Source organism: Emydura macquarii, unplaced genomic scaffold (assembly GCF_026122565.2).
Source record: "Emydura macquarii macquarii isolate MOO-44397 ecotype Brisbane River unplaced genomic scaffold, CSIRO-AGI_Emac_v2 contig_554, whole genome shotgun sequence".
Lineage (NCBI taxonomy): Eukaryota > Metazoa > Chordata > Testudines > Chelidae > Emydura > Emydura macquarii.
The window spans coordinates 8,704,333-8,731,063 of record NW_027130691.1 but is presented as its reverse complement, the minus strand read 5'-3'; the positions used below and the strand labels follow the sequence as shown (position 1 = coordinate 8,731,063).

The 26,731-nt window shown below is 39.9% G+C and overlaps 1 protein-coding gene across 1 annotated transcript in view; it reads right to left on the bottom strand.

The window, feature by feature from the left end:
- The window catches only part of LOC137147603 (transmembrane protein 132B-like), a 198,251-nt gene that overhangs the window by 131,122 nt on the left and 40,398 nt on the right, over positions 1 to 26,731 (bottom strand). Inside the window, exon 3 of the mRNA XM_067539937.1 lies at positions 18,585 to 18,731. Coding sequence (XP_067396038.1) covers positions 18,585 to 18,731 — 147 coding nt within the window. The remainder of the gene's footprint in view (positions 1 to 18,584; positions 18,732 to 26,731) is intronic.

Genomic DNA, 26,731 nt, shown 5'->3' with positions numbered 1-26,731 from the left:
TCTGTCCTGTGTTTAGTGAACAGAGGATTCCAGCCTCTCGTGCTGTCAGTCTGGCACCTTTAACAAGCATGAAAAAGACATTACACATTTATAACTAACAATGAAATGCCATTTCTTTTGGTAGCAGTATAATGAGGACTTTATGCAGTGGGCTTAAAAGCAAAATTTACAAAGGACCAAACTCGGACTGCTGCTAAGCCTGCAGAACTTTCAAGCTCTTCGGAGCAAGGACTTGTCAATCTTTTATGTGTCTGCAAAGTGCTGTGAACACCTACAGCATTCTATAAATAATAAATGATACAGGCAAATGGGAGTTCTGGGAACTTATCACAGGGTCAGGATTTGCCCCATGGTTAAGGTAAACTAAAGAAATATTAATATTATCAGTGAAATAGAGTTGTATTTGCTTTTTATTCTTGATAGAATATTGCTAACATCATGTCAATAGATGTGTAGCTTCATCTGAGACCCAAAAGATCGGATTTGAATATTTAATCATGAAAAATGAGACTTTATTCCAACAATGACTTCAGATACACTGAGCCCATGCAGAAGAGCAGACAGCAACATTAAAACAATTTATTGTACCAGAAAGACTCTTCTGTTAGTTTTGGCCCAGTTCCCAGTTCAAGTGATTAGTGTAAACCGCAGAAATACTAATTAACAGTGCAGAGATCCACAGAACTGATAGCGTATGTATTAATGGTGTGTTAACTAGAGCCTCATCATCCTCATCGTAGAATTAGTGCGCTCTTCATGGTTATTTGCCACAATGGGAAAGGAAACTGCCACTTTCAGAGGCCAGACAAATTATGGCTGCTTTGAAATTATAAAGAAAGTCCCAAGCAAGCGGGCTGAAAGCTCAAAACATGCAAAACCCCACATCTTCTCCAGTACTGTTAACCCCAAGCGTTCAAAAATCATGAGTAAGGCCCCAAAAATCATGAGATTGGCTTCGAAATCCAGAGATATTTTAAATGCCAGGCCTTTCTTTCTTTGCCATTGTGTTTTGGAGCCCTAAGATACAGTCAAGACACATTCTCAAGATTCTCTCTGAAACCATGAGGGATAGAATCTTATTTTTCTTTTTAAATTAAATACATAATCACTTGACTTCAAGAGCTAGGACTGTAAGAAAAGCACCAAATATCAAAAGGCTCATGATAAAACGGTGAGACTTGGCAATGCTGCTTTACTTACTTTAAGTAAATCATCATTAAAATCTTTCCATTTCCTATTTGTATGCAAGTAACATTTATTTTCAGTATTCCTTATAATAAGCAGAGAGATCAGCAGGTGAAATTTACCCATGCAGGGGAGCAGCACAGTCTGTGTGCTATAAATCCCACCTGAACCCTATTTTGAGGGCTTAAGTGGTGGATAGCCCTTTTGCTGGACTTCTGCATAGGACTTCTGCCCAATAGAAACAGTATATCATCTTTACCTATAGTGCCACATTTTTACATTTTGCTTTCTTCCAGCATTGCACTAAACTATAATCTATTGGGCTTGAGTTTGAAAACTGCCTCCGTTTTGACAGGTGCAATTCTGAACCCGCAAGTAACTGCACCCCCAGTTCACTCAGAGGCTTTATTAAAAAATATCAGGTCCATTACATGTAAATTAATGAATTTGGGGGAGGATCCGACTTTTTGGCCTGGACTGTCTTGATGTTTGTGTCTTACACAGCATCAAGCACATTGATAATGATGTACAAATCAAGTAATAATAAATATTCCAATGGATGGAATTTAAAGCCAGACAAATTCAAATTAGAAATAAAGCATAATTTTGTAACAGCTCGGATGATTCACCATTGAAACAAACTAGCAAAGGAAGCGGTGGATTCTCAGAAGATGAGCCCAATAACTTACGTTTGACCAGAGCTTAATATAGGGGTAACTGAGTGAAATTCTGTGGCTGCATACAAGATCCACAAAGGGAGAGACCAGAACCCAACTAACAATCTTCCTCTCCCCACACGTCTCCTTTAAGAAGGGCCCCAAACCAACCACATCTGAGCCAGCAGAGTTCTTAGTTCTCTTATTGGTCCAAGAGGCAAGCCACTTAATCCAGCTCATATGGCCCTTACCTCACCACCTTGACTCACGGCAACCCAACATATAGTCAGAAAAAGTTTCTAGGACCCAGGTCAGACTAGCAACTAGGAGCCTGCAACCTGTAGCAGCCAGCATGGTTCCTGGATCCCTCTGTTCTGCTCAGCTTTCTTTTCCTGTTTACATAGCCCAGCCCTGAGGGCAGGGAAGGGTGCTCCTGGATTGCGCCTAGTCTGTCTTGGCTGTAAGCACCAGATCATCCCTTAAAGAAGTCAGCCACAGGGTTGTGTTATACAGGACAGACTAGCTGATCTAATGGTCCCTTCTGGCCTTAATCTACTAAATAAATAATAATATACGGTTACTAACCTTGCATGCAGCTATCACACACAATCCTCCTGGCACGTGAACACTGCCAGCACTCACTGGGATCCATCCTCCCATATCTGACTCACTCAAGTAACCCCACAAAATCCAACGGGGCTCCTTCTGCCGCAAAGAGCCTGCAGCAGCGGGCCCTCAGAAATAAATGTTCTCTGTTTGCAAAAGCTGCTCAGAGTTGACAGCCTAACTGGCAGCTTTAAAGAAAGTGTCCAAAACTAATTAAAAGGATCTTCCTAATTAAGCTCTAACCCTGCTATCTCCCAAAATCACGGCACGTTGCATGTTCCAGAAGGTATCTCCCACAGAATGGTATAACAGCCTACACTTCTGTCAAGAATAGAAGAGAAGTGCATCAGACCTGAGCAATTAAGGTTTGCTGCACCATATAAGTTTGAGAAGCATACTCAGAAAATAACAGTACAGAAAATGAAAGGGATGAATTATAGACATCAGCGTTAACAGAGAGAAGAGTTTCTTTCTTTGGTTCAATAGGATATTTGGAGGAGAAAGCTTGTGCTGACAATGAAAAATGTAAGAAGCATAATGAAAAATGTAGACACTTGCAGTTACAGTTCATTTTATTATGGAGAGTTCCAAATGCAATTTTAGAGTCCTGTTTCATAGGGAAATTCTACCTGGGCCTCAGACCTACCCTACCAATTTTGAAGCCAATAGGACTCTTTAAATTTTTTATTTGATTGTTTGTTTGAGACAGGGGAAAGACTTGTGATGCAAACTCAGTCTCTGTATTTAAGCAAGCACAATTAGCAAAATAAATAAATAAATAAAATAAAATCCCCATTGCCTGTGAGTGTTACTCTTTTATTATTATTATTATTATTATTATTATTATCATCATCATCATTAAAACAAAGCAAAGTTAAATTTAAAAAAAAATCTTATTTACAGGACTAAAAGCCACCAGAATCTAATCAACCACTCACAGCAAGAATCCAAAAATGTCACTTTTACCAGGTACAGCAGACTGACATTAAACAGAATTACTGTTCACATCACCACGTAAGTTCTGTTCATCTCTGCTGGAGTTCATAAGGGATGGGGGGGAAGAAGTCCAGCAGCCATTCCCTTCATCAAATAAATGAAATGCAAGAGACTAACCTACTGCCAAACTAAAAACCCTTATGAATTCACTCAATTACAAGAGACAAAAGCACAACTGTTCCTCCAAATTCTGCCATGGGTGATCAATTACATTTTCCATTCGAACCATTCAAACAAATCTCCTGTCCACCCAGCACTCCTGTTACTTATTATATTTATTGCTAATTAAAAAGGATCAAAGACTTGCTCTATCAGATACAAAGAATGGTGCGTTTTTAAACAATAAAAACACTGATGCTTAGACAGCTCCAAGTCAACTGAAAACTAAGCCTGTAATTTTGGCTTTTGATAACATATTTGTGTCTTGTTCTTCATCACAGTCTTTCTGTAAAGTGCATATGTTCACCTGGCCTGGGGCAACAACATAATGTAAAAGACAAGTAATTAGAAAGGAAAAGTTTAGCTAGTTGTGCATTGATATAACACAGTAAGGGAGCTGCAGCCTAGTGTTTGACCTGTTTTGTTCAGGTGTTGTAACAATGTAAAATGAATGGGCAGATTTATTGCAATTATGCAAGAGTCACCACCTCTGTCACATTGTAAAAGAAATTATGCCAGGATGTGAAAGGCTTTCATTGACCTTTGGCCATCAACAATGAATAGCCTGTGGAATGATCTCGGGAGGAAGTGTTACAGACAAGAGAGTAGGTAAAGACATCAACATTGACCTTCCTTGCAAAGGTCAAGGACTGATGTTACCCCGATGAATGCACCGCTTTATAAAGCTACAGACACGAAGGATCCATGTGCTTTGATAAGCTGGAAAACATACAGTGGTATGAAACGCCCTTCTAACAATGTTGTTAATGAATAGTGAAGATAGGTGTCCAAGTCAGATAACCTTCAGTATAAGAACGTAGTCCGCAGTATAAGAACTTAGATAGATTAGATTCTCAAACTGCTTGGGGCAGAGACTGTCATTTACTATTGGCCAGGTATTTCGAAGGAGCTCAGGGCCTGGTCTAAAGGCACAGAAGTCAGTGAAAAGGTATCATTGGCTTCAGCAGGCTTTGGATCAAGCCCGTGAGGAACTCTTGAAAATCCGGCCCCAGTTTTAGGTGCTGAGTCCTTCTGAAGACTCTGGCCTGTATGTTTGTGAAAAGCCTAGTACAGTCCCAGTCCTGGCAGAGACCTCTTTGTGCTTCCGCAACATACAAGATGAACAACATTAATTTTAAGAAAGTGATTGTTAACAATCAAGGTGATCAATATATTTGGTATGTGGAAGATATGAAAAAACTTTTCCAGTAAGTTTGATTTTGACGGAGAGTCCCCCCTTCCTAGTGTACATTTCTGGAAATCCCAGGAAAAGTTTATTCAATTTTCTTTATTAAAAAAAAAAACTGGATTGATTTCAACTTTGGATAGCAATTTATAGTATTTTTTTTTAATTCTTCATTTGCGTTTTGTTATATTTACAATATGTTTCTTTGGAAGAAAAAAATAATGCATTGGCAGCAACTCTTTGTGAGTTAATAAAGGCAACGGTCACCATTAGTCACCATTCATCAACAGTTACCACATGGCTAATTTCTGTTCTAAGTATAGAGAAAAGTTATTGTATCCCATATAACTCTGTTGATAACCCTCTGCAAACGATGACCTTTTATAATTGCATAAAAGCAGGCAGCAGTAGCTTACCAAAACACAAAAGGCCTGATTCTCTGCTGTGTTAAATTCACCTTTATGCCAGTATCTGTCCATTGAATTTAATGGAGATCTACCAATATAAAATTGGTATAATCCAATGGAAAAATCCAGCCTAAAAGCTACTAATATCTCATCTTATGGGTGAGGGTCCTTATAACCACTTCTTCCTCCTACAATATGTTTGGCCAGTGGGCAGGGTCTATGTGTTGATTGCTTGATAAATTGAGAAATAACAGTTTTCATTATTAAGCAATTCACAGCTAACCTACACTAAATTCATCATTACTCTTTTTTAAAAAAATGATTATCTCCTTTTCCGTTACAGCAAGGCTCGAGAATGACAGAGGATCCATCAGTTTGTCTGCTGATTTTTAACTACAGCATTTTGCATTCATTATTGCCTACTTAAATCACTCTTTTAAAGAGAGGAATAACTTATTTCCTCCTCTTGACACTAAAGAAATTAAATGGTACACCATTAAGATGAGTGCTTATCTGACAAAATGAAACCCCAGTTATGTATCCATGAAATCAGCTTAGAAATAAATTACCTAAAAGAAGGTGAAAACTTGGTCCCTTGAGACCAAACATCTTTACTCTCCATTCACTGTTAAATTGGAGAATTTCTTGAGTTTAATGCGCAGACTGAAAGTTTCTCTGGGCAAGGACTGTGTATGTCTTTGTGTCTTGTTCAGCACTGGGCACCCTAACAAACAAAATATCTAGTTACCTAAGGAGCTACGTTAAACTCTGCAGTTTCATACCTTCAGGAGCACAGCCCGCTATGCTATCAGGGTAAGTTACGCTGGAGATGTTATTTCCCACCTCAGGTAAACGTACTCACACTAGCTCTGATCAAGTGGGCATGCTAAAATTAGCAGGTAGTTGCAAAGGCATGAATGGCGGGAGGTAACCTCCCCAGATACGTACGTAGGATTTCCAGTGGCTTTGTACTGGGGCTGGCTAGCCCCTGCCGCTGATCGTGCTGTTGTGACTACACTTCTATCCTTGGCATGCTAGCGCTAAGCAAGCTGAAGCAGGATGTCTATCTGAGCTGGCACCTACACCCTCAGTTCCGGTGTACACACGCCCTTAGAAAGGCAATAGCATGCTCACAGAGCCTGACCAGTTCTACTTGATAATACAGCATTGGAAGGACACAGCCAGGCCCTTTCCAACCCCCAAGCCCTTTGGGTAAGTTAACGTATATAGCAACAGGAGCCACAAGCAACCCAGCAACCCAAGGAATAAATTCAAAGCTTGTGCTTGTGATTGGACCCTGCACTGGCGGGGCGGCAGGGAAGGATCCTTGCATCCCCTCTCCATGCCTTTATACAGCTGCACAGGGCTATTTACAATCTAAAGATTGCTAAAGAGACAACAAGAATGTCACCACAGGATTTTTAGATGACACACAAAAGAGAGACCTCTAACAACAACGCTGTCTTCTAGAGGACCTTACTTTGTAAAATTTGGGAGTACATTTATTACAAAAAACTTATGGGCCCAACAGGCCCCAAAACTTTCATGTGAACTGAGACTAACACACAAAAAATCCATTTTCAAGGGTCAAAGCATTGGCAGTCACTCTAAGGCAAGCTTGCTTGCTAAAGATTTGCAGATTTGCCTTAATGACTGCAATATTTCAAAGTGAGCTCCTTAACAAGTATCATGGGAAAAGCCACCCACACCAAATTGTACAGAAAGAAGGGACTGCATATTAGCCTTTAAGTCCCTGTGTGTAAGTTCCCACAGGTCACATGTTCAAGAAATATACATGGTGGTCTCCATTTTTAGCTAGGCATATCAGTGTGAAGTTCTTTAGCAGGCACCATTTGTTCCCATAACTTTTCACTCCTTGCAGGCCCAATCCTGCAACTCTTACAACAAGAAGCACTTACGCAAGCAGCTCTCTGGAAGCCCACAGGACCATGCCCAGGAATAAGCACTGATGGATTGCGGAATTGTCCCTGTAATGAACTGCTGCTGCCAATTACACTGCGTGCGCCTCTATCTCCCTCACACCAGCAGAAAGGAAGCCAACCTTTTGCACCCTGATCCAGCATCACCAAAGTCAATGGGAGCTTTGCCACTGACTTTTATTTTTATTATTATTTATTATTTGTATTGCAGTAGCACTTAGAAGTCCTAGTCACAGTCCATGCCCCCGCTATACAAACACAGAATATAAAGACAGCCCCTACCCCACAGAATTTACAAAATTAACCTTGGATTAGCCCTTAGTCTTATTTCAACAGGATATCTTTTCAAAACAACACACAAACATACGCATGTGCATGCACACAGAACCTCCTACCAGCAAATTTCAACAATCAGTTTGATTTTTATTTTATACCTGTTATATCACTGGCTTCTAAATCAAACCCTTTAAACTGTGGGGAGGGAAATTCTAACAAAAGCAAAAATTATTTTGTGTAAAGGTAATGCTGGAGTTGGTTTATAATGTATCTGGCACTCAGGAGACAAATAAATCAAAAAGTAAAAAACTATGTTTGCCAGTCTATCACACCTCCCATCCACACACAATAAAATGGGCTTAAATTTTGGCTAAAGGAGTAATAAATTAGTGGTTAGCTTTTGTACTTTAATCCACTGATTGTTAAGTAAGCAAGTCAACACATCCGTAATGGAATTCAAACGTGTGCCAGAGCTTCCAATTGGCAGGGTTACAAGTCATAAATCAATCAGGTGGGCCTCACAGTTTCCTAAAACACAGGCTCCCCAATTTCAATTTGTAATGATTCACTCCACTCTTAATATAAGAAAGTAAAAACCGTTCTGGCACCCATATCCTTAAACCCCTTTGTATGTGATTGCCAAAATAAAAAAATTCCTTTGCAAAAATTTTCAATTTCATAAGTTTTCAGTATTGTTCAAGAGGTTAATTTCAGACTTCTACAATATGTTCAGGTGTAACAGCTTAAATCCATCTAGTTATCTCTCACATGGCTTACCGCCAAGATTTATATTTTCAGCATGGTGCTGCCTTTACTAGGATTTGCACAGCTAACTCTGAGTACCTTTCTTATCATTGCAACTGATGTAAATGGGACATAAGCAGATGCTTACAACTAAACGTGTGCAAGCGATGTCCTAATAAAGGGAGCTATCCTGAATCAAGGCCTAAGTGCCCAAAACAGAAGCGGCGGGGCTACAACTTTTAAACGATTATTATTTTAGTCTGTAGGATATTTCTAGGGGAGTCTTTATTCCTTTGCTGAACAAAGGCTTTAATCATCCAAAATAAAGAAACCTTTCTAGAAACTCCACGAGGTTTACTTAAATTTGTTTCCTTCCTGTTCTTTGTGACAGTGCAAGGGACACACACACACACACACACACACACACACACACACACAATCTATTTTCATTTTCTCTCACTCCTTTAGCAAGAACACCTGCTATGAAAATAGTCATTTCAACACCCATTCATACTTAAAATATACTATTTATATATATTCTTAAATAAATAAATATACTTAAATACATATAAAATATACTATTAAATTGCAAGACATCACTTAAATGCAACTCACTTAAATGCAACTCAAGTGTACTGCCACACAGCTAGTATGTAAAGCCTTTGAAATTTTCCAGACCTTCTGCAGTGAATCAGATGTGTCATCATGCATGCACCTTGCTATTAAAAAAAGCACTGCTTCAAAAGAAAGGCAGTAGACTGTTGTAGGCTCAAAGCCTTCTAGTGACTCCTGAACTCATCATCATGCCATTTGGCATCTGGTAGATAAGAACATGCAATCTCCAGTGGACGAACAACTATTTGAACAGTCATTCACTCTTCGGTGTGCATTTGAAATCCCTGTTCATCCTTCCCCAACTTATTCCCTAACCTGAAATTAAATTTTGCCAACTGTTACATCAATATTAACATTCACATGTTGGAATAAGTTACCAAAAATGAAGCTAATTGAGTCAAATTAAAAACAAGACTCATTGAGGAACAATTGACCCAATTCTCCAAAGCAAATGACATTCAAAATAGCTGATTTTAGCCTAATCCAAAGCCCACTGAAGTCAATGTGAGTCCTTCCTCTGAGTTCAAAGGGCTGGAAACAGGTCCTGTGTGCCACAGTTGTGAAGGCCAGTTTTGCTGCTATGTTCTGTTTATCAATCTAAATTATATTCGAAATAAACAAGTCAGATATACTGTAGAGGCCAAATTTTAAGAACCCAATCTCTCATTTTGACTCAGCAAATTGCAGGTCCAAACAATTGCATTTTACAACTTTTCACCTGCAATTATTTAGATAGTTCAGATGGCTAACTATCTAAGAAAGCTCGGCTGTGGCTACAATGATTTCTGCCAATGTAGAAAGGAAGGACAAGATAAGGAGAATGTAAAATCTGATTGGCAAATTTTGCACCCTGCTCAGTTTTATAAATACAAATAACCTTCCGAAAAGTATTCTCCACCTGTGAGCATAGACCTCACTTGGCTGTCAATGAAATTTCACCTCACAAAGACTCTAGTCCAACTCCCATTGAAATCAAAGATGAATCAGGCAAACAGAGGGCAGAATATTAGAATCAGAATCCAGTGCACAGATCTGAGAATCTAATTTTGACCTATTAACTAATATCAGTGAGCCCAGCAATCCAGCAAATCTTCAGCGTTCACTCTCAGATGATATGTGCATCTTCCCCTCCTTCCTGTGTGAAGTCTCTTGCCACCTACACTGGGACAGTGAAATGAGACCAACCACTTCTCAATACACTCCGCATCAGCATAGCCTGGAGTGACCCAAGCATTTTTGTCTGCCTCTCAGCCTCTCTTGGACTCACTAAGGGCTCTCCAACCCCCCAGAAGTATGCAGTACACTGATCTCATGTTTTTGATCAACTGTTCTCAGTTAGTTTAGTAACTACTGTACATGAAAAGTTTGCAATGACAGTTTGCTTTGCATCTCCCTACTTCATAGCCTCAGCAGCAAACAATGCTTGCTGAAGGTGGGCAAACACTGTAGTTTTTCAGTGGGAAGTTGCACACTTTTCCAAAGTTTAACAAGACAACAGGACATTTACATTGGGCTGGTTCCCTGCTGCACTCTTGCAGGGGATCTTGCTTTCCAACCGTGAATGTTTTATTCGTTCATAAAGAACTTTCCTCTGTCATAATAAAGTATCAAACCAGCACAGCAAAAACAGAGTGAAAAGTGTCACTAAATCACTAGGTTCCTGGATTGGTGAACCAGGGCCAAAAAGTAATTATCCAGACTACCAGTCTGTAATCCCAAAGACCCATAGCTACTGGATATTTCATTGAAGCAGCAGTCAGCCTAACTAAATAAGAGGAGGAAATGACAATCTAAAATGATTGGCGGACTAGTGGAGAATTCATGTGGTTATCTGGCTATTAGATTCCCAACAGGTGATGAACAGACAATTTCATTGTTCCTGGCCTCAAATGAAAACCATTCCAGAGACTATATAGTCCCAGACATTATTTGATCCTGGTACCATAGTTCTCTACACCAAGTGATCCTTGACACTGCTATTCATTCATCTATTTCCCCCTCTCCCCTCCGCCAAATGGTCTAAGGAACTGCGATAGGTCCTTAAAGTTTTTATTTTACAGCAACACTGTTCTGTAAAGGTTTGGGGCTCTTTTATACATAAAAGCAGCAAGATTAAGGGTTTTTTTGTTTTTTGGGTTTTTTTTACATACATGGATTAATGTCCTTAAAATGCATGTCTTCTTTCTGAATAACATCTTTCAAGATTGAAAATACATGCTTTCGTGGAGCGCTCTTTATATAATGTTATTTACTGTAATAAATTCCATTACTCATAATAGAGGTTAGTGCCCTAAAGCCTGGTGTATTAAGAATCCACTTCAGGAGTGAATCAGGAAACAGATTTCTCAGGGGCCAACCCAGGACGGTGCAATGAACTCCCCCAGGAAATAAGGACTATCACAAATCTCACCACCTTCCACTCTAAGTGTGAGGCATTTCTTTGACCTTGCCTTTTCTAACAGATATATAGTAACATGTGCATGTGTGAGAGTGTGAAAACACACACACACACACACATAAAATTTCCAAAACACTCTGGACAACCTGGGGAGGGGATGCAGATCAAACACATGACAGATGTTAGGTCCATTGCTTAATACACCCCTGGAAGGCGCTCAGATGCTACGGTGATGAGTGCAGTATAAGAATCTGTATAGACTAGAACAGAATTCAAATAATCCCCTCCCAACAAAACTCAGGACCAGTGCAATGATAGCTACCCGTTCCCCTGTGGAGTCAGGTAGTGGCTATAGCCCTCTGCCAATTGGATGGTGGGACCACAGGACCTGTGCAAATCCTTTAATCAACAGCTGGCCTTCACCCACCTCGGCCCTCACTGCCATCAGATTCACAAGGCACAGACACCCACTGCACAAAACACTCCACTTCAGCCAACATGCTGTCATAATATAATCCAAAACTATTGCTTGTGTTCAAAAGGCTTGCAAAATGGTTTGAGCTGACAACATTTTTTGGTAACTTGAGCCCCTCTTTTTAAATTGAGTTATCCTTTTATGACAAACAAACAAGCTTTTCCAGCAGAAGAAAAGCTAGAGCTTCCTTGACAAGGCTAAAAAAGCCTCTGTACAAGGCTGGTGAGCGCAGATGGTTGCTTTACATACGTTGGGCCAAATTCAGAGATCATTTGTAAGGTGATGCAAGCTGAGCGTACCCTCTTTTACATTTTCCCACTAGAATTGTTCTCTCAGGTCCTTTTTTCACAGTCCCTCTCTATCTAGTTTTCATTCTGCTCTATTTCTCACCCTACATTTCCACAGATGTTTTTCCTCTTTGTCCCATCTGCTCATTTTTTCCACACTCCCCCCTAAGTAATATTTGAACCGAATGACTTCTAAGCCAGACTCCAGCCCACAGCATTTGCCTGGGCTTGAAAAAAAGACCAAAAACAATTCTGCCCATCTAGTAGTTACTGCTGCTTTGTGTAGGAGCAACAGGTGAAACTGAGCTTCCGTCGGTCAGGTGTTGCTCTTATTGCTTGATGCCGTGGGGCCTAGCAAGCTCCTTTTGCAGTTAACCAGGTCCTTGAATGCAGTGGTGTGTCCCCCAGTGCCTTACCTGGGTTTAGTTAACAGCACACAGCTTGTGTGCGCCATGGCAAGATGCTGCTCCACATTTAGATAATCATTTATATGACAGTAGCAACCAAACCTCACTTAAGATCAGTGCTGTGCTGTACAAACAGATGGTCAGAGCGAGTCCATGCCACAAATAGCCTACAATCTTAGGCCCCGATTCAGGAAACATATGAGCACCTGCTTAAATCCATCCCTATTCAGGGCAGCACTTAATCTTGTGTGTAACGTTAAGGACATATTTAATTTTCATTCACTTCAGTGTGACTTTCCTAAGATGACTGCAAGGAAAATTGTTGGGGCTCAACACCTGTGAGTATCAAGCCGTATGATCTCTGAACTGCCAGCACCTCAACAAGGGACCTTTTGGACCTGAAAGCTTGTGTATTTTAAGTTATTTGTATGTCTATTAAGTATCAGCACAGTACCTGCCTTGCCTACTATTTCCTGAGTACCAACACAGCTCCAAACATTGGAGTCTGCAAAAAGAGGAGATGAAACAACAGCACCACAAAGGTGTGACTTCTCCCATAAAATCATAAGGGAAGGGACTGCAAAGGTCATCTAGTCCAGCCTCCTGCCAAGATGCAGGAATTGTTGTGACTAAACCATCCAAGACAGATAGCTATCCCATTTATATTAATTGCCTGTTAGCTTCAAAGTCTAGCTGTCACACACACACACACACACACATACACACACACACACACAGATAACTAACAAGTACCAATAACACAAACACCTAATTAGTCACTGAAATTAAAGGACAGGGCAGATGACTGGGTGGGGTTCCATTTTTAACTGATGAACCAAGTATGTGAAAAACAAAGGCCTGGTTTTGCTCTCACATACACCAGGATTCTAATGGACTTACTCCAGTGTAAGGGCAGAATCAGGCCCATGGTAGCCCAGTTGGCTTGGAGGCTAGCTGCACTGCAGCAGAAAGACATGGATGGTTCGATGAAGTTCAAGAACACTGTCACAGAGCTAAAGTATGTCATTAAAAGACAGCCATAGTCCTTTCACTCAGAGAGTGCTGCTCACTGCCCGACATATAGAACAATATTGGCAGTAACCTCAAAGCAGAACCCCCTTTCCCTGCCATTTCAGCTACAAGTTGAACATTTGTTTGTTACCATCTGATATTGAGGGGGATTAGCGATATCTAGTGGGAAAATAAGGTTTCCCAGAATAAAACAGTTAGGGATCATCACAGCCCTTTTCTCAAAGATGAGTGTAGCAAAAGAGAATCCAGACTCTGATTTTTGAGTAAGGAACTTCCAGGAAAATTTTGTTCAGTAGTTTGTGCCAGCTCAAATGATATGTACATACATTTAATACACATGCAATAAATAAATAAATACATGCACACATTGTATGAATGTGCATATGTATATGAAAAACATACATAGATAGATGGGCAGTCACACTTAAAATATTCCTTCCTTTTTGAGTGAGATTACTAGTTCTACTGTTTCTCCCAACTACAGAAAAACTTCAAAATAGAATGAATATACACACACACACTAGCCACTTCTAATGTATTCTCTGGTTTAAAGATGCATATTATTCCAACGATTTGCTGTGTGGCCATTTAAGTACAGTAGATCCTCAGTTACGAACACCTCGGGAATGGAGGTTGTTCAGAGTTATGAAATGTTCGTGACTGAACATTGTTCTTTCAAAAGTTTACATTGACTTAATACAGCTTTGAAACTTTATTCTGCAGAAGAAGAATGCTGCTTTCCCTTTATTTTCTTAGTAGTTTATGTTTAACACAGTACTGTACTGTATTTGGGGTTTTTTGTCTCTATTGTTCCCTGATTGCATACTTCCAGTTCCAAATGAGGTTTGTGGTTGACCGGTCAGTTCACAAAACTCTGGTGTTCGTAACTCTGAGGTTCTACTGTACCCAACTGCGTCGCAGGCTGCTACGCAATAGTTATCTGCCAGCCAGAGGCAGCTACTTTTCAGTGGTGCTTTGAGATTCTTTGTGAAGAAAGGAACACTGGAAGTGTAAGGCCCAGTCCTGCTCGCTCTGAAATCAAAGGGAAAAGTCTGTGGATTTCAGTGGGCACAAGATCAGCTCAGGACACTATCAGGCACTAGTGTGACTGGCAGTTTCCCAATTACTGGCATTTGACCTATTTTCAAAAGGAATTTCTTGCTACCACTTTATGTATTAAACCACACACACTACTAGATGACAATGGACCCAATCCTGCAAAAAAGGAAAGGACTGTAAATGGGATGCTGAGACTCAATTCCCACTGAAGTCAACAGTGCACAGAACCTCCCAAACAGCACTCATCCCTTCACAATGCCCACACACAGTAGTTTTTTCCCCATGAAAAGGGAGAATCTGGCTCCACGTGTATGTATAATCTAGAGGGGTTTGGGCTTGGAATAGAAACTGCATCCTCATGAAATGCTGGCAGGATTTTTATTTGCCCAATAGATTAAAAAAATTAGAACAATGTTCTATCAGTTTTTACTGCATTCAGCACCAGAGTCTGTTTTCTTAAGTAACTGCAGTGTTTTAAAATCAGTTCAGTATATAATTTTTTCATTTCTTCCTTCATAGTTTCTCCTTTTCTTGTTTTCTTTGTTTTGGCCTCTCAGTAGCTGATAGAAACAGAAGTAGTTCCCACTTGTAAGGGACAAGATATGCTTATTAGCTGAATAATATATGCTGAATATCACCTGTGTGCACACGTGTACTCACAATAAGAGCAAAGCTCATCTGTGCAGGAGACAGTTTTCTCGGGAGCTGGTGCCCAGCCTCCACAGGAACTAAAGATCATCATAGACCTCACCACCTTCTGCTCCAAGTGCCTGAGACCTTGCCTTCACTAATATTAACACAGAGTGGCATGGGCATTGGGGGAAAAAAAAAAAAGCACAACACTACGAAAACCAAATACCACCACAGACTTCTGCCCTTGGGGAGAGGATGAGAGAGAGAAAACAAACCACATGTGATATGTTAGTCGTGTTTCTTAGTGCACTATTGGAAGGTGCTCAGACACTGGTGATGAGGGTGGTATAAGAACCTATATGGAATAGGTGGGTACATACACAGCATGTCGGTGAATATATATAAATAAATAAAATTTCTCCTTTTTATGCTCTTTGTTAAACTGTGTTATCGAAAGAGGTTTGAAATACAAGCTTATGGGATATGTTGGACTTCTAAAGAGGTGAATTTATGAATGTATTCCTAACAAAACACACTCTGGAAAGCTTTCATCTACGAATTGTGACAACTCTAGACAAAATGGATTTTTAATAGAATATAATGTAAACCGCCTGAGCCATTGTGATAAGGATTTTTTTTTTAAAGTGTTGTAGAGAAAAGCCATGATGCATTTGGCATGAAAGGAAGAAAGGTCTTAATTTAAAATATTTTAACAAACACTCGATTTGCATGCGCAAATGTGAAAAATGGAGATGAAAAACTCATGATAAAGGATAATACTGCAGAAAGAAAGAAGAGAAAGATTAGAAAAGTAAGCAAATTTGAAAGGGCTCTGAAAGATAATGCCAGCTAAAAGGAATGGAAACTGGATTATGAATGTGTTACAGTCTAAAGACACTGTTCTCCTTGCAGTCAAAGTCTGACTCCAAGGTCCTTCATGACTCTTATCAGAGCCAAGCACTGAGGAAAGCAATAGCAGCTGAAACCGAAGTAGTAGAAAACAGGCCTCAGTAAGGTAAGGGCACCAGAAAGCAGTCAGGGACATTTCAACAGAATGCCTGATTCTGCAACTCTCTTATATATGAATAACTCTTATTCTTCCAAATAGTTCCATTGAAGTCTGCTGGAGTAAGGGTTGCAGGATCATTCTCTTTAATTATAAAGCAGAAGTACGTACTGCAAATATTAGCAAACAGAACAGGTTCTTCCTCCAGGATGACAATCTGCTTCCACTAAAGTTAGTAGGCTCCACTCACTGGGTTACTCCAGTTTTATACCGGTGTCACTCCAAGGAAGTCAGTGGCATAAAATAGAGCTCACTGACTGCTGTGGGAATTGGAAGTGTCCCGCGAGGAAGAAATTATTTATTAATATATTTACATCTGTACTTCTGCTATAGGAGACGCATGATCTTGCAACATCTTACTCATGCAAAACTCCAGTTGACTTCAATGAAACTACTTGAAGTTACTAACAGAAGAGATGCATAATCAGTCCTGATGGCAATTTTGCCATATTGACTGAAATAGGAGCAGGATCTGGGCCCCTATTGATTTAAATAAACAAACAAACAAATGAGCAGCATTCTTATATGAAGTTTACAAGTTCTTCAAAGAAATAGAGTGCCACCGCTCTGGCCAAGAAAAGCAAATTAAAATAAAGATCAAAGTTAAATATTTACTTTAAGCGCTACAATATTTATAAATCTGGAACCAATCTTTCAGCAGTTTATACTTGCATACTTTAATTAATCCAAAAACATTAAAACTAATTTCACCAAGAAAAGGGTCAAAGTACTAATTTGAGATTTGTTGCTTTTGTATAATTTAACAGTTCAACACAAAGCAAAAAACAGTGTTAAATAAAAACTAAATTACCGCAACAGGTATAATTTCATGGATTAGTGAAACACGTACAAGGCAAAAACTTTCAGTGTTTTTGTTTAACTAAAACAAAAATTAGTAACTTCAGTTCAATTAAACAGGTAGAGAATTATATTAGGTTTTCCTTTAACCTCAGTTTTTCCCTTTTAATATCATGGGTTTTTTATTGCTCTAAATGGAACACAGGTCACAGCTATTGTAATGGAAAATCTAAACTAATATTTATCTGAGATCAAATATTGAGCAACCCTCTTGATTGGCAATCTGGATTCATTCAGAGAAACCTTGACTGAATTTAATCATCAGAGTTTTCATAGCCCAACTCTGCATGTGGCAGCTGTAACTCCAGTATAACAGTAGTGCTTCTCCTCAGTGTCAAATGTCCTACCCTGGCTGACAGTCCTCCCAAAACTTTAAAAGAAAGCCAGCGTGTAGCTTTAGCCATATAAGACACAGGGACTCTTACGGAAAAAGAACGGAATCTGAAACAAATTATACAGTGTGTAGCCCATCAGTTAGAAATATGTGAGGTATCAGAATGGCAATGATAATTGTTAAGAAGAAAAATTAACAGCAGCAAAATTATGAAAAAAAGCTAGAATTTTCCCTCAGCCTCCAAGGTTGGGCCACATAAATTAGATCCCAAAATCTGGGTTTGCCACTTTTGGGGAGGAAAAGGGCAAATGGAGAAGGCTAAAAATAGGGGGAGGAAGTTAAAGAAACCTGGTATGGATAGAAATATTACATTGAAATTTTGCACTAGAAAACTCATTGACAACTTCTTATTTAAATATGTCCCTACAGTGTTTGTTCCTCAAATACAGCATGAGAAATGGAATGTGAAACTTGCAAGAAATTGAATTTGAAATCCAAACATTCAATAATCATTTCCCTGGGTCTTTACAGACACTATCATCAGCTTTTCTTCCTTAAAAGGATCTTCAGAGAAGGGCAGATGCAGAAGGAGGAGTCTCAAATGTAAAATCTGACACAGTTTTGTGACTTACTCCAATATAATTTTAGGCTAAAGATATGCATTGTGTATTGTAAATATAATGTAGTTGTAAGAGCAATTGCTTGCATTATAAAATACATATTTTGACTAACAATTTAAATTCCCATTACTTTTGATATCTTTGGATATAAGTTTGTATATAGCATCATCATAATAAATATATATGGCATTCATGAGAAGTCTGAGACATCCATGGGTGTTCTGTGGTGGTAATGAATGACACTTGATAGCTATTACTTTTATAGCTTTTGAAATAAAAGCAAGAGCACGGTCCTATACGCTGTTAAATTATTCTTAGTATTTCTCCCATTTTAATCCACCTCTTGCAGTTGACTCTTTTGCAGCAGGTTTATTCCCACCATCCCCCAAAGGTGATAAACAGACAATAGGAAGATAGGTAATTTCTGCTGTATCAAGTATAATTACTTATGAAGCACTGAAAAAACTAAAGCTTTCGTAAGATAACATGGAATCATGTTATAGTTTTTGCAAGGCTTCAGAACTGAGGGTGGTGGTGAAAGGCTGACAACACTTTCAAAATCAGCATAAGTTATAAACGGGATTATTATTTTTCTTGCTAGACAGCACATCTACAGTGACCCATCAAATGGTTTGGATGTCTTACCTGCTCTCTGCATTTGGATCAGTACGCACACAAACAACAGAGGCAGTGGTCTGTTTTCTTCCATTGTCTATTTCCTGTTGAATTCCCCATTGGTCTGCATCAATGACTCTGATGGCCATTATCTTCACACCTGGTGCTGCCTTAATTCTGTTGGGGAACAATAGAGATTGTTTTAGTTATAAACACTATGAAAATAAACCCAATGAGGCAAACAGAAAATAAATACAAAATGTTCCCCCTTGCATCCATAATAGACTGATGTATGGGAACTGAAAGTCACTCTGCCTTTAAAAAAAAATAGAAGTGTTCTAAACATTTTACATGAGATAATGAAACTCATACTTAATGTGCAAAGCCAGTTAATTTTCAGCTTGAACCATGTGGCAAGAAGAAGAGCACTTTCTGCTTCAGTGACACCAGTTTGACATAAATGAAACAGATGTGACTAAGCATACGTTGATTTAATTTGTTGTGTTTGTACTTTAGTTTAACACTGAGAACCATCGCGATGTGGTATAAATAGATCCTTATGTTTGTCAAGCTCTTGGAGTAAGATGCTTCTACATACAAGGGAGACCTACCATAAGGAACATGTTAAAGTGGTCAAAGAGCACAACGCAGGGGAGAGGGGGAGAAATGTCTTTTACTGCCTTGTCCCAGGTAGTGGGTTGTGGAATGAAAACAACAGAGTTGCATTTAGATCTAGGAAACAGTATATGCTACCTCGTGGGTTATAGGATTACAAAAAATTGTGTTCCATTCCATTTGCTGCCAAAATACCCGAATCCGAAAAATCTTTGTTTTCTTTAGCACATGCAGAGGACAATGGTTGATACAGCCTTTTCTTTTTTCCCCCCTTTTCTTTTTGCACAATCGCCAAAAAAGAGAGAGTTTGCGCTGCAGTGGAGTTCCATGCTATAAAAGGATTGCCAAAGAATGGAAAATAAACTCTGCTGTAACAGTGGGGACTTCATTTATACTGTTCAAGTTCTGCAAAACAATCCTGGGATTTCCATGGGAGCACTGCAAACGTGCTTGGAGTACACTTTGGCGGAAAGCACTGCTACCGTGCTGCATTGCCACTGCTGTGACTTAATTCATTATAAGTAATGCCAAAAGGGACTTCCAAGCCTTACGGTGGGATGAAACAGCACTGCTGAGGCTTGAAATGTTACTTAACAGTGAATCGTGATGCGTTTGCCCCCCTGATGCCTAGCGGCATGTCAGTGCTAGCACTACACCGAAAGCTATTTACGAATCTCCTTTAAGCGCTAGCAGAGTTCATGATTTTGGATCAAAGGGTCTTCAAGATCCAGTGGAGACAGCTTCCATTCCTATAGTTTTAACTCATTCTGCTTTTATGATACTCTTATCCTTTCCCTTGCAAGCCTGGACCAACTTGACAGGCCAAATCCATGCCTGGTACAACTCCTCTGAAGGCAAAGGAATTCCAACAGGGAATGCATTTGGCCAGATTTGTTTCCCTCGTGTTTCTCCGCTTACAGTCAGATCTCTAAACAGCCTCTCACCAAGCTAAAATGCCATTTCCTTGTCCCCTTTTTCAGAGGAATTTTAGTTTATTTTGCATTAATTATACTGAGACAAATCCTCCTCTCACTTATAGCAACGTGTTTCCATTGACTTCCTGATTCACACCAACGGAAATGAGAAGAGAATCGGGTCCTTGTCTGACTATAGAGACTTGGGGAAAGAGGACGTGCAAAGGAGGAAGGACAGCAGGATTTGGTCCTGTATCTTCTAGGACTCACCAGACTCCTTCCACACATCAGATTTTAATGCTTCCTCCTATTTAACTATTTCACTAGATTTCTTAACTCCTCAGCGTTCGCTTTCTTGCACTTAAATCTGAATCTGGTTTGATCACTGTATCCCTGTGATGCAGAAGACAGCGCCTCCACACTCACCCTCACAGCCTCTCCGGAGTGCTGGGGTGGGCACTAGCCTTTATCTATGTGGGGTTTTGTGTTGCAGCTGCCTCCTCTATGCACCTTACCAGGCCTGCTTCTCTGCATCTTCCCCCAGCAGTTCCTGTAGTGTTGGTCCCAGGCATCCCACTGCTGCATGCTGAGGGGATTAGAGGATGTTGGCAAGGATGCAGCAGCCTCAAATGCCCCTTCCCTTTTACCCTGGCACCAAGTCAATTCTCTGTTGCAGGAGCAGTCATCAATGTGGAAGGCTCTTTGATGGCTAAATGGGGCAGAGCTCGCCACGGATAGGAATGAGGCTGAGACACCAAGAGAAGCCATGAGGAGGGAAAGGGAGCGAGGGATACGGGGGAGCAAAAAGAGAGCAGCATACAGGGGGAGGCATGGGAAGTGCGACACCAAGAGGCAGAACCATGGGGGAGGAGAGACCTTTGATAGATCAGGGTTAGTTATGGAGAAAGGAGCTGGGGTAAAAGACCCAGAAAGAAAATGTTGAGAGGGAAAGATGTGCAGGAGGGAGGGAGATAAGATGCCAGCAGGGAATGAGACAGAAAAGGATTGAGTCCACAGAACGAGGGAAGAACCGACTCTATAGAGGAATAAGAGGGAAAAGGCTGAATCTCCGGAGGGGAGAAGGAGACTCTTCGGTGAGGGGAGAGAGAACCACGTTTCCAGATCCAAACTTGACCAATGTCTGGGTGCATATAGTTCAGATCCTTCTCCTGTAAATACTGTTGGCATATATTGTTATCCCCACAGATCCTGTTCCCCCTTTTCTGGCTCTCCCAAACAGATTGCGTCCAGCAACGCTGATACTCTCTTCCGCCTAAACCAAATGCTGGTGCTTGGACTCCTTTAAGCCAGGAGGCAATGCCGCCTACTTCTCTTGTGTCTGAGTACAGCTATGAGCTATTTTTGACCATATGGATGGCAGATGAGACTCCCGGATGACTCTGTCCTACTGGCTCACTATTTCTTCCCTCTCCCCATCCTCCCAGGGTATTGTCCCTTAACAGGAGGCCTTCTGGTTTTTGGCAGGGCTGCCTTGTTGACTGCGCCTGCAGATTTCATTTGCTGTGTTTCCACTGCCTTACTAGGTTAGCATCAGGGTAACAACTCCTACTTTCTTTCTCCCTCTTACTCTCTCCAAAATGTTTCAGAATTCTGCAAGATGTCATTTGGCCTTTTTGGATGTCATGACAGCCAGGAAGAGTAGGAGAGGGAGGAAACTGAATTCAGCTGCTCACTTGGAAATGCAAGAGATTCAAATTAAACAAATCTGCAGACAAGCGTTTTGATCCTCTCCTCCCTCCAACAGAGTCTCATAAGCTCCGCTTCTGCCCTCAAGTGCCAAGGACATGGAAAACCCATTGGGAGTTTGGGTGGAGCTGAACATGAAAAAGAATGGGCAATTCCTTCCACTGACTCAAACAACAGTCCAATGGTTAGGCTGCTAGTATAGGACCCAGGAGACCCTAGACTCAATTCCTTGCTCCGGCAAAGACTCCTGCATGACCTTCGCCAAGTCTTTTAGTCTCCCTGTGTCTCAATTCCCCATCTGTAAAACAAGGATAGTAGCAGTTCCCTACACCACAGGGGTGTTGTGAGGATAAACACCAGCGCTGGTCAGAAAAATGGAATTTTTACCCCAGGGAAATTACGGCATTTGGGAATTTCCTTTCATCCCAAATTGGGATAAAAGTCAAAATTTTGAAATTTACTGTGAATGAAAATTCACAAATATTTCATTTTGGAAACATTGAAATGACCTTATTGAAGCTTTTCATTTTTCATGTCAAAACAGGATATTGATGTATAATATTAAATAAGTTAATTGTTCTTTTAGTTGTTTAATTGTTTGTTATTGTTTTTTAAAAGTTAAAAAATTAAAAATCAAAATGAGACGATAAAGTTGGACTGAAACAAGAAAGTCTAAAAAAATATTCCATTTTGGTTAGAATTTTTTTTTTAATCCATCCAAAATGTCATCAAAATCAACATGATCCCACAAAAATCATTTCAATGTTGACAAAAGAGCACCCTGAGATGGAAACTTATGATGCTGAAATTTTTTCATCCTGCTCTAATAAAGACATTAACGTTGAGAGGTACTCAGCTACTGTGGTAATGGGGGCCATCAAAGTACCTAAGACAGATACTGTAATCCAATAAAAGGGGCTCCCTAAAAAGCAGGCTACCATGTCCCCCCAACAACATGGATCCAGTACGGGGTATGCTTGGCATACTCCGGTTATATCCTTTTCTTCACTGAATTTAGCGCCCATGAAAGGCACCAGAGCTAGAATTGGAGACTGAACACCACTATTTAACAACAGGATGGGTACTGCAAATTTTACCTTGGGGGACCAGTTCAAGGCAGTGTATCAATCAAACCACATGTACCCCATTTAAGTAAATTAAATGCAGTGACCTTGCTGATTCCACCCATTGATAGACCTGAGACCAATAGTTCTGAAGTGAAGCCAAACTCTTCCAAAATGTAGGAGAGTTGGGCTGTGCACTTTTGGTTCAGGCTCCCTTCTCCGTTTTACTCTGTAAGTCCAGAAGAATTAGAATAGAGCAATGGAAATAAGAGCAGAGGGCAGACTGGTAGAAGCGTGATGGTTACACAGTGGTCTCAGAGTACAGTCAAAAGCATAAGCCTGGCCCCCTGGGGCAGCTGTGCCCATAAGACCTTAAAGAGTGGGAGGCAGCTGCTGGAAGAAAGAGAAAAAAGGTCATTTCAAGAATATTCAGATGATGGGAATCAATTAAACAGCTTCCCTGTGATTGAACCTGACGTCCCCTGTAAGTTTTTTCCTCCTCCGCTATAAATATGGTAAATAGGCAGTTTATTTGGCTTCAGTCTCCAGAACACATTTGGTAGCCTTGACTGTACTTTTTAGGTGTGAATTAGTGTGTCTTCCATTTACCCTGCCATGGAATGCGGTGGATACTATTTACTGAATGGTAAGCATTCCCCAATCCCTCAACTCTCAGTGACAAGAAGTTACTTTAAAATGCAATCCCAGCCTAAAAGTATGTGGCCCTATGAAAACAAAAGGAGAGAAGTTGCAAGGAATCACTGGGGTTAAGGAAGAGAACTTAAGGAATTTAAACTGCTGACCACCGAAAGGAAGTGGTACAGTGACTCCACCGCTTCCCGTGTAATTAAATGAGAAATCTGAAAGGTAAACGTCTGCTTGCTGTACACAGGCAGGAGCTTCCAAGCAGCTATAATTGTGATGTACAACCTCAGCGAAAAGAAATTTAAAATAGAAACAGAATGAAAAGATATTTAGAAACCTCAACCAGGAATATGCTTAGAGCAGATGGAACTCACTTAAACTGATTAGAAAGGAAGATTTCTAAAATAGCTCTGAAACGGTAATTTATTTTCTCCCTGCTATTATGGAAAAGTACAACATGGTCTGAATTGAATTCATCCTCAGTTACATAATACTAACGGCTATAATAATAAGCTTCCCTAGCATGTTCCACTGCTGGAGCAAAAAGGACTTTACAAGAACTTTACAAAATGGGGCGATACTTGCAGCAGCTAGCAGTCCAGGTATTTGCTTGAAAGCCAAGAAACCAACAAAAATCAGCCCTATCTAACCATGGCATTGGAAAAAAGGAGGTGATGATATTATTTACCTATACAAAAAAAATGTAAGGACCCAAGCCTGCAAAGTACTGAGTGCACTCAACTCTTGGGTACTCAGCAAGGCTCTGGATCAGGCCCTAAATCCTCATTATCTTAGTGATTATTTCATTTTTACACTGACTTACACTGAAATTGGTTCTCTACCAAAGACTCCTAAAAATAGCAATACAATAGCAGCTACGTATGCTTCTATTGAAATTAATATAGAAGTGTTAAAACGTTAAAGTAAACTGTATTTGAAATACATATAAAAATGATAGGATGCCTCTGGGGCAAAGTCAGTCCTGCCCAAGAGAAAGGATGATTGTAGAAGCACAAATAGCATGTTTTTTGTAAATCAGGTAAGTAAAACAACAAGCTTACCAGGGCAAAAGGAGAGAGAAAGATAGACGGTAGGCAGATGGCACCGTGGAGCAGAGGATGATTGCAATGCACTGAACAAAACCCCCAGGAACAGGATTTGAGTAAGGACAACATAATCTTGAGATATTCCCAGTGGAAACAGGTGTGATCAGCAAAGTAACTGACAACCGACAATGGGACCGAAGCAGGTGTTTTCCCTTAGGGATGAAGAGAAGTCGGTAATTATAGAAAGAGAAAGCATGTTGCAAAGAGAACAGGAGTTTTACCTGAAGGTCTACCATCAGGTCCCCACTTACCCTAGAAACAACTCCACTGACTACCCATTCATTTCAGGCTCCAGTTCCATGGAGTGACTCTGCACTCTTCTGGCCCTACCTCTGTCCCGATATTCTCAACAGTGCTGATGCAAGTGCATTCTCACTGAAACTCCTGACTCATGGACCTGTGTGTCATCTCCTCAGCTTTCTATCCTCTTTCAAACTGCATTTGAAAACACATCTTTCCTCCCTCCTGTATACTTCTTAATTTCTCTCTGCATCTGCTTTTTTATGTAACCTCTTTTAGCTGTGCTGACAAGCATTTGGGGATGCAGGGTGTATGAACGCACCTATTATTGTGTTGTACTGGAATATCTCTATACAGACAACATGGGCTGCATAAATAAAGTTAATGCCAAAACATTAGGTAAAAAAGGAAAGACAAAAAAGGTACAGCACACAGTATAAAAACAAAATTGCTCAATAAACGTGGTGGCTAATAGATGAAAAGAGGTCAATGGATCATGAATTAACAAAACTGTTTGTAAAATGTATGAGAGAGAATAGAATGCTAAAGAACTCCAATGATAGAATCATCATTCTTCTACTCACAGAGGTAAAACTGCCAACCTACTTTTTTTTCAACTCACCAAATGTTTCAAAATATTCTAAGTATTAAGTTCACTAGCATATTGGATTCTGAATAACGAAGAGAGTAAACACCATTTTAATTTGGATTCTGAAAGTACTTTCCATGTGATAAATTGATTCTTAGAGATGACAAATTAATACAACCTACCTTTTAGTATGATTGCTTCCAATTCTATGGAGACTCCATTTAAGGCTTTTGCAAAATTAAGATCAAAATAGGGCCAGTTGAAAAATAGGGGAAAGGAGGAACCTATGAATATTTTCTCAAAATTCCCCACTTCCTTTTTTCCCCAAAAAATTTTCCAATCAGTTTAGAGCTGGTCAAAACATGTGGAAAGTTTCTCAAATAAAGTACTGTGGAATTTTCCAACCCCCATTTTTCATCAACATTTCTAAACATTCAGGGGCAGAATCTCAGCTGGTAGAAATTCTCATTATTTCTTTGACTTCAGTTGACTTTCTGACCCACTCAATATTAAAGCTACATTTTGCTTCTGTGAAGCGAAGAGAGAGACAGAAGTGAGACAAGGAGATGCCACTCCCTCAGAAATCTTAGTGTCTCAAACATTTTCTCGCTATAAGACTGCATAGACAATATCAACAGAGACCATGTTAACTACTTCAAACATTTCAATACTACCTTGTAAAGCCTCTCAGTAGAACAGTTCGAAAAATTTTTGACAGAACAATTTTCCATCAGACAATGCTGATTTGACAAAAGCAAAATGTTACATGGGTACATATCAATTTTATTGAAATATAATGGGAATTAATCAAAATGTTTCATTTTTACTTTTATAATTTACCATATAAAAGTCCAAGAGATGATGTCAAATGAAACAAGATCAAAACAAAATATTCCACTCATCAAAAATTCCAAGATTTTGACTTTTTCTCCTGATTCAGGTCAAAATGAAATCTTGAAATTTCCTGCAGGATGGAAGTGTCATTTTTTGGCCAGCTCTACATCTAAATCAGACAAGTAAGTGAATTGAAGAAGCCAACAAAAATAAAAGAAACATCCTGAATAGCTTGAAGGTAGAGCAACTAATTTGTATTTGTAGCTATTCTTATCTGAAAGCTGACATTTTTTGTACATCTTTACAATGTTGATCCAGGGTGAAAATTCAGAACTGCTCTTTTTGTAACAGCATTTACCAAGGGAAAGTATCTATAATGCAACTTTGCATTTTTAAATGGAGGCAGGTCACTGGGTTCTGGACTGGGAATCAGGAAAGTTGGGTCACCTTCCATTGACACCCT